Genomic DNA, 11,638 nt, shown 5'->3' on the forward strand with positions numbered 1-11,638 from the left:
GAACATAAAAGGGAGAGGTCTGACGAGCAATTGGATGATGGTTTAGGTTCCCAGAAAACACATCTACATTGAAGATAGAGATATGTCAGTCATCATTGGAAAACATTCGTGGAGGGAAATAAATAAGTCTGTGCAGAAGGCATGTAGCATGAGAAGGTGGCCCAGAATGAAACATTGGGGGCACCCATGTTATAGGGAAGGAGGAAGGTGTTAGGCTTTTAGACAGAGAAGTGAAAATAATAAAAAATTTGTTAGTACAATCAGGTACCGCTAAATCATCATGCTTTTGAAAAAGAGTAAATTTTTTTTATATTAGCAAGCAGCTATGGAGAATTAGTTGTGTATTATTGGGTTTTACTTTTGCTATTTTTTAAGGCTGCTTTATTTCATAATTTCCTTTTTGTTATATTGCAAATATGCGCATTCTGTTGGTTTGCTCATCAAGAAAAGCTCCCCAAGGGCAAAGACTGGTGTTTTCCTTCTTGTCCTCTCTGAGTGCTTATCAAGTGCCTGGATTGCTGACATTTTCCCCATATTTTATGAATGAGTGATTAAAGAAGTGACATTTCTTTGCCTCTCACCAAAGATGAATTTTTTATCTGGGGAAGCCTGCCTTTCCAAGCTATAACGAGGCTGAAATAATGAGACGTAATTATTTCTCATTTCCAGCTTTCTCCCAACAGGCATTTATTTTTTCTTTGATCTATTAAACTGGCTGGTCTTCATCCTTTTTTAGCATCTTTAGGTTTTTTAACAAGTAAATTCATGCAGGTGAAGAGTTCGGCTCTGAGACTGTGGACTTGTGAGAGATGTCTGCATAGTAAATCTCTGGGCGTTCACCTTGGATTTTACCTATGCTCATTTTTAACTCTACCCCAGGTTCCGTAATTCCAATTAAAGTTGGTAAAAAGCCATGAAATACGTTTCCTACCAAACACAAAGGGCTTTTGAATCATCTGTTATGTTAGACAATCTATGTGCCTGATCTGTTGTCATAAGAGTTGATGTCTGATGTAATGACTCCATCAGTCACTGAGTTCAGTGCTGGCTCCCTCAAGAGATTTACAGTCTCATCCAGCATATGAATAATTTACAGTTCAAAACAGCATGTGTCAAATTGGTTGCATAAATAAAAAGATTTAGGAAGAGAAAAATCAGTGGACTTGGAGTTAGCGAAGGTTTCAGTATGTAGACGGAACTTAAGCTGGGGCTTAAATATGAAAATTGACTTCCTTAGAAGGAAAAAGGGAGGTGGCCCCACATAATAACATGAGGTTGAGCAAAATGGCAGGATGCAGTCCATGAGGAATGGTGGCAGCTGGAGTGGAAAGCAGAGTCAAATCTTGTTCTGCATGCCTTCATGGGCGGCTTCGGAATTGCTAAGTATTCATTAAATACATACATGAATTTTTCATCCCAGCTGTCTGCCAGTCTCCCTGCTTAAATGGTGGAAAATGCGTAAGACCAAACCGATGCCATTGTCTCTCAGCTTGGACAGGACACGACTGTTCCAGGTAAGACAACCAAAAAACCATTATTTATCTACAACTTAAGGAGACTGAAATTCAAGTTAAGTTGTCTCAAGAGCCAGAAGGTATCTCTAGTTTGAATGTAAGCATTTTGTATCCAAAAATATCCATTTTGAGATACTTCCTAAATTTGAACTAAAGCCAAACAAAGAAGTATTAGTTAAGGACTGACACATAAAACAGTGGTTTCTCAAAAACACATGTGTGTTACAGCACATGTACTAAGATTGGAACAACACAGAGAAGATTAGCATAGTCCCTGCACAAGGAGGACATGCAAATTTGTGACGTGGTCCATAGTTTTCCACACGCACACACAAAGAATAAAGCGTTAATTAAACAAACTGCCTTCTTGAACAGAAGATTGCACCCTTCATATGCAACGTTGCAAATAAATAATATGCTCAGTATGTTTTATTGATGTTCATTTGTGCTCCTGTTTATAAGAAAAAAAAATAGTATTGCAATCAATGATAAGGAATATTTATTTTTAAAGTCAAAATTTTTGTTTCATATTTCTGTAGCATATATAGTCAGTATTTAATGGACTACAAGAAAATTTATGTAAAATTATGTTCTAGCAATTGGTTTCTCATTTCTAACCAGATAAATATCATAGTTGAGAAAAGATTATCACAAAAATAAATCAAAGGAAAAATAGTTTAAAATAACTTTTAAAAACTAAATAATTTAAACTTTTTTATTGAGGTGTAATGGACATACAACAATATATTGGTTTAGTATATTAATACAACATAATGATTCAATATTTGTATGTATATATTGCACAGTGATCACTGCAATAAGTCTAGTGAACTATGTAAGTCTACATACATAGTTATAAAATTTTTTTCTTGTGATGAGAACTTTTAAGATCTACTGTCTTAGCAACTTTCAAATGTGCAATACAGTATTATTAATTATAATTGCCATGTTATACATTACATCCCCATGACTTATTTATAATTGGAAGCTTATACCTTTTGACTCCTTTCACCCATTTTGCCCACCCCCCTCCACCCCCAACCCCACCTCTACCTCTGGCGACTACCAGTCTGTTCTCTTAATCTGTACGTTTGGTTTTGGTTTTTGTTTGAGTCTACATATAAGCGAGATCATTCGGTATTTGTCTTTCTCTATCTGACTCATTTCAGTAAGCATAATGCCCTCAAGGTCTTCCCACGTTGTCACAATTGTCAAGATTTCCTTCTTTTTATGGCTTAATATTCCACTGTGTGTGGGTGTATGTGTGTGTGTGCATGTGTGTAAACACACACACAACATTTCCTTTACCCATTCATTCATCGATGGACACTGAGGTTGTTTCCATGTCTTGGCTATTGTAAATAATACTGAAATGAACATGGGGGTGCAGATATCTTTTAGAGTTAGTGTCACAAAAAAGATGGCGGCGAAGTAGAGAGACGTGGAGTGCATCCCTCTCCACAGATGCATTGGGAATGCACGGAAGGACGCAGTCATTCCCACAGAGAACCAGCTGAACACCAGCAGACGGCCTCGGACACCAGAAAGGGCTGCGGGGAGCCTGACATAGCCAACTGAATATTCGTCTACTCCAATACTTGGACATTAGTCTGAGGCTTGGACAGTCTTCTATAAACACCTCTATCACCAGGACAAGCAACCCCAAAAGCTTGGACAACCATGAGGAAACAAAGAAACCCCATGCAGGCAAAGGAGCAGGAAAAAAACCCACAAGACCAAATAAATGAGGAGGAAATAGGAAAAATGCCTGAAAAAGAATTTAGAGTAATGATAGTAAAAATGATACAAAATCTCGATAACAAAATAGAGAAAGTACAAGAAACAGTTCATAAGAACTCAGAAAAACAAACAGCAATGGATAACAAAATAACTGAAATTAAAAATACTCTAGATGCTCTAACCAGCAGAATGACTGAGGCAGAAGAACGAATAAGTGAGTTGGAAGATAGAATGGGAGAAATAAACGCCACAGAGCAGGAAAAAGATAAAAAAATAAAAAGACTAGAAGACAGCCTCAGAGACCTCAGTGATAACCTTAAACGTACCAACATTCAAATTATAGGCATCCCAGAAGAAGAAGAAAACAAGAAAGGGTCTGAGAAAATATTTGAAGAGGTTATAGTGGAAAACTTCCCCAACATGGGAAAGGAAATAATTCACCAAGTCCAAGAAGCACAGAGAGTCCCATACAGAATAAACCCAAGGAGAAATACACCAAGACACATATTAATCAAACTAACGACAATTAAACACAAAGAAAAAATATTAAAAGCAGCAAGAGAAAAGCAACAAACAACATATAAGGGAAAACCCATAAGGATAACAGCTGACCTTTCTACAGAAACTCTGCAGGCCAGAAGGGAATGGCAGGATATCCTGAAAGTCCTGAAAGAGAGAAACCTACAGCCAAGAATACTCTACCCAGCAAGAATCTCATTCAGATTTGAGGGAGAAATCAAAAGCTTTCCAGACAAGCAAAAGTTAAGAGAATTCAGCACCACCAAACCAGCCTTACAACAAGTGCTAAAGGAACTTCTCTAAGTAGGAAACACAAGAAAAGGAAAACACCTACAAATACAAACCCAAAACAATTAAGAAAATGGTAAATGGAACACACATGTCAATAATCACTTTAAATGTAAATGGACTAAATGCTCCAACCAAAAGACACAGACTGGCTGAATGGATACAAAAACAAGACCCTTCTATATGCTGCCTACAAGAAACCCACTTCAGACCAAGGGATACATATAGACTGAAAGTGAAGGGATGGAAAAAGATATTCCATGCAAATGGAAGTCAAAAGAAAGCTGGAGTAGCAATACTCATATCAGACAAATTAGACTTGAAAGTAAAGACTATTACAAGAGACAAGGAAGGGCACTACATAATGATCAAGGGATCCATCCAAGAAGAACATATCACAATGGTAAATATCTATGCCCCCAATATAGGAGCACCTCAATACATAAGGCAAATACTAACAGCTATAAAAGGGGACATCGACAGTAACACAATTATAGTGGGAGACTTGAACACCCCACTTACATCAATGGACAGATCATCCAAACAGAAAATCAATAAAGACACACAAGCTTTAAATGACACATTAGACCATCTCGACTTAATTGATATTTATAGGACATTCCATCCAAAAACGACAGACTACACTTTCTTCTCAAGTGCACACGGAACATTTTCCAGGATAGATCACATCTTGGGTCACAAATCAAACCTCAGCAAATTCAAGAAAATTGAAATCATATCAAGCATCTTCTCAGACCACAACGCCATGAGACTAGATATCAATTACAGGAAAAAAACTGCAAAAAATACAAACACATGGAGGCTAAACAATTCACTCTTAAACAACCAAGGAATCACTACAGAAATCAAAGAGGAAATCAAAAAGTATGTAGAAACAAATGACAACGAAAACACAACAACCCAAAACCTATGGGACGCAGCAAAAGCAGTTCTAAGAGGGAAGTTTATAGCAATACAGTCCTACCTTAAGAAACAAGAAAATGATCGAATAAACAACCTAACCTTACACCTCAAACAACTAGAGAAAGAAGAACAAAGAAACCCCAAAGCGAGCAGAAGGAAAGAAGTCATAAAGATCAGAGCAGAAATAAATGAAAAAGAAAGGAAAGAAACCATAAGAAAAATAAATAAAACTAAAAGCTGGTTCTTTGAGAAGATTAACAAAATTGATAAACCATTAGCCAGACTCATCTAGAGTTAGTGTTTTTGTTTTCTTTGGATAAATACCCAGAAGTGGAATTGCAGGATCATATGGTAGTTTTATTTTAAATTTTTTGAGGAAACTCTGTACTGTTTTCTACAGTGGCTGCACCAATTTACATTCCCACCAGCAGTGCACAAGGGTTTCCTTTTCTCTACATCCTCAGTGATGCTTGTGATTTGTCTTTTTGAAAACAGCCATTCTAACAGGTGTGAGATGACATCTCATTGTAGTTTTAATTCATATTTCCTGATGGTTAGTGATGTTTTCATGTACCTACCTGTTGGCCTTCCAGACGTCTTCTGTGGGAAAATATCTATTCAGGCCGTCTGCCCATTTTTTAATCACATTTTTTTTTCTTTGCTATTGAGTTGTATGAGTTCTATATATATTTTGGATTTTAACTGATAAATGGTTTGCAAATATTTCTCCCACTCAGTAGACTCGCTTTTCGTTTTGCTGATGCTTTTCTTTTCTGTGCAGAAGCTTTTTAGTTTGATGTAGTGCCACTTGTTTATTTTTGCTTTTGTTGCCTTTGCTTTTGGTGTCAAATCCAAAAAATCATGCCAAGGCTGACATCAAGGAGCTTACTGCCTGTGTTTTCTTCTAGGTGTTTTAAGGTTTTAAGTCTTACATTCAGGTCTTTAATTCATTTTGAGTTAATTTTTGTGTATGGTGTAAGGTAATGGTCTACTGTCATTCTTTTGCATGTGGCTGTCCAGTTTTCCCAATACCATTTATCAAAGAGATTGTCCTTTTCCCATTGTATATTCTAGGCTCCTTTGTCATAAATTAATTGACCATTTATGTATGGATTTATTTCTGGGTTCTCTATTCTGTTTCATTCATCTGTGTGTTTTTATGCCAATCACATACCATTTTGATTACATATTGCGTCATACCATTGATAAAACATTTTCAATGTTAAAACATTGCCCTCACAAATATTGCAATGTTGGACTATTACCAGCTCTATTTAAAAACTTTTAATATACATCATTATAGTACATTACTTAGATTTGTATTATGTATATTTGCTTCCATCTTATAGGAATCATTAAAAACAAATGGATATTTCTATACTCATTTTAAGAAGTGGGAAGTTAGGTGAAAAGAGCTTTTATTTTTCCATTTCCTTTTATTTCATTTTAATTGGAATATCAAAGTCAACTTGCAAAGACAAAAATCTATTTAGAATACAAACTTAATTAACAAAAAAAAATGTGTCTCATGCCAATGAATTTCTTCATATCATCTCAAGTATATGCCATCTCTCCAGGGGAAAAACAAAAACTAAACCCCAAAGAACAAATTTGGATTGTACAAGTATATTTAGACGTTTCCAAGACAAAGATGATTATTTTACCTGAGAGCAGAGTTGAAAGAACTTGAGAGTCAAACTGGAAAGAATTTCTGGGAAAAAGGAGAGCAAAGTAAAGAAGAGAGAAGATAAAAAGAATAAGCAGACTTCCATGGTGGTCCAGTGGCTAAAACCCCACACTCCCAATGCTGGTGGCCTGGGTTTGATCCCTGGTTAGGGAACTAGATCCCACATGCTGCAACTAAGACCCAACACAGCCAAATAAATAAATAAATAAATAGAAAAAAAGAATAAGAATGACAGTGACTCAAAAAGGAACAGGAAGTATTTGTAACATTCTTCTTCTTTTAGACATTATGTTTCAATTATTTCATCTTACCGTTTAAAAAAAAAGGAAACTCAGAGTTTGTGTGGTTCCCTAATATGAAAATACAATTGACCCTTGAACAACATGGGTTGTACTGCCTGGGTCCACCCATATGTAGATTTTTTCCAGTAAATCTATGCTACGGTACTACACAATCTGCAGTTGGCTGAATCTGTGGATGCAGAACCACAGATACAGAGGACCGACTGACTGTGAAGTTATACGCCAGTTTTCAACTGCTCAGCGGGTCGGTCAGTGCCCCTAACGCCCGCATTGTTCAAGGGTCAGCTGTACACCCATAGGAGCTTTTTCTTGACCAAGGGAAGGGTAGTTACCAGCTTATGTTAAAACAGCATCTATTAATAAAGAGAACAAAATCTAGATTTTTTTATGAAAAAGGTTGATAAAGGAATCCAGAAAAAAAAAAAAAAAAGATGGCAAATTAACTTTAGAGACATTTCCCACATTCAAGGAAAAGTCAACCCAGAGGACCCAGCAGCCCTCCTGTCCCTCCTTATACTGTGATGGATTTTTCAAGACCTGAATTAGCTAGGACTCTCTTATTGCCACTCTAACTGGCTTAAGCAAGGAAAGGAATCTGTTATCACAATAATGGGACCTCATATGGAACCCCAAGACATGGGTTGGCTGAGCATCAGGACGACCAGACTGAGTTCTTGAAAGCCATCTGCAGTCTCTCACCTCCCATCTCACCTCCTCTCTCCAGCATCTTCTCTTGCTGCGGAGTGATTTCCTCTGCTGGTTCAGTTCGCCGAGAAGGACAGAACTGCTTACAGCACCCACATTTTACGTGTCACACTCCAGGATCCACAGAAATAGTGTGCTGACCCAGTTTAAAAATCCAGGAGAATAAATCCCTCGTCCAGATTGATCCAAGAGCCCAACATGGATCAGTCAACAGAGATCCTAGGCTGGGTTATGTTATACTAACGTGAAAGGTCGTTTTGCTAAAACTTTTACCGTGCCTGTGGGTAAAGGGCAGAAGAGACTGGCAGTTCACTGAAGAAAGAAAAGTGGAGTATAATTCCTTGAAATGGAAAGGGGAGAAAGCTTTTCTGAGAAATCAAAACAATAAATGTTTACAAATAGTGTTTTATTTCCTTTTCTCCCACGAGGTTGAGTGCCTTTAAGATTGTCTCCCTCGTACCTAGTACAGGCAGAACAGCTGATCTCAGTCATTTTTGCTGGTTGACAGAGCAGTTTCCGGGCATCCGTGACAACTGGTAGAGAAAAACCCTGTGGCATTCATTAAATCCGTCAACCTGTATGTAGCCTTCCCTACTGATGAATATGACTGACCCAGTGTTATTCCCAGATGGTTCATTCCTTAAGGAAGAGGCTGTGCTTCCTCTGATCTCTGCGCAGAAAATGGATCCTAAACAAATGCCATAAATGAAAACCATAGACAGTTCACGCTGTAAGAGACCTTCAGGTTCATGAAGTCCAAACCCATCCTTCTACAGAGGAGCGGATTATCAGACAGGAAACTAGTGACAGAGCCAGAACTAAAACCTCCAGTGGGCTGATTCTCACATCTTTTCGTGTGTTAGCGCTTTTTCTCCATGTCCCTTCGTTTTCTCAAGGAATGACCCCGCATCCATCCAAACAACATCATAGATGATGCCCAGGTATCTGAGACTTTCATATGCGTTTTAATCGGCCCCCAAACAGCTGTCCCCCCTTCAGTTCAGTCTTTTCTGTTGAATCTCTTTGTATTTTTGTTCCAGGAAAAGGAGGACTGGGTTTTAACCACTGCACAGCCAACCAGCTCTCCTACAATGCAGGATCATCTCTTCCTGGCAGTCCTGGACTCCCGGAATTTACGCAAAGACACTCCAACACGGTGCTGGATCTTGTCTTACTATAGTCAACTTGTTACTTTGGGTTTACCTTTTTATTTTGTGTTATATTTTATTTCTTGTGACATACTTTCTTACATGTTTCCATTTTTAAATATGCCTGTATTTTCTATATAAAAATATATTAAATAGATGCTGCTCCGCTCTCACAAAATGTACATACTCTGCTGTCTATTGGGAAAGTTCCTGGTACACGTTTTTATTCAGTTACTTAAAGTGATTTTTCAATTAAAATATATTTTGCTACTAAATAAATGTTTTGCTGGATAGTGCCATTTTGTGAGGTGGCCAGGGTATAATGATCTTTGCCACTAGCATATTATGGGATTACATGCAGTGTACTGAGAAATTACAATAAAGGAAACCCCCTTCATGCTAGTTCCATCATTTCTACAATATGTGTAACAATAAAGGTTTCCTTTTATTTAATCAGAAAGTAACTATTGGACCTACTGCCTTCCACACAAAATGCTGTCCTGATGCTGAGGGCAGCCTGGCTAATTCCTTCCCCAGCATTTACAAAGCTTTAGGCATCAACTTAGTGGATGGGGGAAAAAAGCATAATGACCATGGTTCACAAAATAAAGTGCTCCCCTTCCTTCTCACGGCTGGAATAAAAAATGCAAGAACTGGAAGATTAACAGAAAGCCTGTTTCTGCATCATAATGCCACAACTCACTGATTTGGGAAAAAGGAGATTGGAATAAGAGAACAGGGGAAGGGAAGGAAAAAGGCAAATGGGGAAAACTCCCAGAACTTTGCTCCTGGCTCCCCCTGCGAAAAAAGAATTGCGTTTGCTCAAGGCAGAGCTGAGCTTCCCCTAGGTCTCCACTGCTTCCCCCTAACTCCATCACTATCCTTCTACCAGAATAAATACTTCCTAGACTTCTGGGGTAAAAAAAGCCAAAACATGAGATTTTGTTTAAAATAGGAAAATCACAGTCAACTCACCTCCATCCTTTGGGAGAACTGCTTCCACATAGGGCATGGGGCACACTGTAACACAGTGAAGAAGCACAGGAAGATTGAAGAAGATCTTGAGTGGTTCTCTTCCCCGCCTTCACTTCCCTCAGCCATTGACTCCTCTTCCTTCTTTCTTCTGACATTCACTCTTTCGACCAATCTTCCATGCTTATGAGTATTCCTTTTATTTAAATTATACCCCATCAACTTCCAAACTCTGTTGATTTTTGTCATGTATAATCATAAAACTAAAATAAAGCTCAAAATCTAAATAATAAAGTGAAAGGTGGTACCAGAAATTTTAAGCTAGGGAACAAGCTACTGCAATTGAAAACAAAACTCAGTTCTGAAAGTGTACCTACTAAGAATTTGTATTGGGTTACTTTGACTAGATTAAAAGATCTATACTTTACAGTAAGTCAAATTAGTTGTGTTATGCAGACAGGACAAGGAAGGAAAGCACTGTGCAAGTGAAGCTTGCAAATGATATGAGGCTCTACATATCTAGAAATATGATTCACAGGGAAATAATACTAAAAGTAGTTGAATAACTTTTTTTTAACTTTATTGAAGTATAGTTGATTTAGTGCTGTGTAAATTTCTGTACAGCAAAGTGATTCAGTTATATATATATATATATTATATATACATATATATACACATATCTATATTCTTTTTTATATTCTTGTCCATTATGGTTTATTACAGGATATTGAATATAATTCCCTGTGCTATACAGTAGGACCTTGTCGTTTGTCTATTCTGTATATAATAGTTTGTGTCTGCTCATCCCAAACTCCCACTCCATCCATCCCCTATCCCATCCCAGCTTGGCAACCACACATCTGTTCTCTATGTCTGTGAGTCTGTTTCTGTTTCGTAGATAGGTTCATTTGTGTCCTATTTTATTTATTTATTTTTATTTATGATTTTATCTAGAGCTGTAATTGATTTCTTTTTTTTCCTTTATTTTTTTTATTGGCTGTGTTGGGTCTTCTTCGCTGCACACGGGCTTTCTGTAGTTGCGGAAAGCAGGAGCTACTCTTCGTTGCAGTGCGCAGGCTTCTCATAGCGGTGGCCTCTGTTGTTGTGGAGCACGGGCTCTAGGCGCATGGGCTTCAGTAGTTGCAGAGCATGTGCTCATCATTAGTTGTGGCTCACGGGCTCTAGAGCGCAGGCGCAGTAGTTGTGGCACACGGGCTTAGTTGCTCCAAAGTATGTGGGATTTTCCTGGCCCAGGGATCGAACCCGTGTCCCCTGCATTGGCAGGCAGATTATTAACCACTGTGCTACTAGGGAAGCCCCCGTTTGTGTCATATTTTAGATTCCACATATAAGTGATATCACATGGTACTTGTATTTCTCTTTCTAACTTACTTCATTTGGTATGATAATCTCTAATCCCTCCATGTTGCTGCAAATGGCATTATTTCATTCTTTTTTATGGTTGAGTAGTATTCCATTGTACATAGACCACATCTTCTTTATCCATTTATCTGTCAATGGACATTTAGATTGTTTCCGTGTCTTGACTATTGTAAATAGGCTACTATGAACATAGGAGTGCATGTATCTTTTCGAATTATAGTTTTGTCCAGATATATGCCCAGGAGTGGGGGTGCTGGATCGGATGGCAACTCTATGTTTTATTTTCTGAGGAACCTTTATACTGTTTTCCATAGTGGCTGCACCAATTACAGAACAATGTTATTTTTTTAAAACTTCAGTACTAAATATATTCAAAGTGAAATCTTATATTTCTAAAAAAAAGAAAGGTGTTTGTCCAGCATACTGAAGCATGTCTGTTGCAAGCCAACTATAACC

At 37.8% G+C, this 11,638-nt stretch overlaps 1 protein-coding gene and 1 non-coding gene across 2 annotated transcripts in view; both read left to right on the forward strand.

Annotated features, from left to right (window-relative positions):
* The window catches only part of SVEP1 (sushi, von Willebrand factor type A, EGF and pentraxin domain containing 1), a 200,802-nt gene extending 191,315 nt beyond the window's left edge, over nt 1-9,487 (forward strand). Inside the window, exons 47-48 of the mRNA XM_057722390.1 lie at nt 1,421-1,514; nt 8,720-9,487. Coding sequence (XP_057578373.1) covers nt 1,421-1,514; nt 8,720-8,741 — 116 coding nt within the window. The 3' untranslated portion in view covers nt 8,742-9,487. The remainder of the gene's footprint in view (nt 1-1,420; nt 1,515-8,719) is intronic.
* LOC130847286 (U6 spliceosomal RNA) lies at nt 1,732-1,833 on the forward strand. The gene has a single exon (XR_009052065.1). It is a non-coding gene; the product is annotated as a U6 spliceosomal RNA (small nuclear RNA).
* Nucleotides 9,488-11,638: the final 2,151 nt, after the last annotated feature.

Source organism: Hippopotamus amphibius, chromosome 2 (assembly GCF_030028045.1).
Source record: "Hippopotamus amphibius kiboko isolate mHipAmp2 chromosome 2, mHipAmp2.hap2, whole genome shotgun sequence".
NCBI classification, from domain to species: Eukaryota; Metazoa; Chordata; class Mammalia; order Artiodactyla; family Hippopotamidae; genus Hippopotamus; species Hippopotamus amphibius.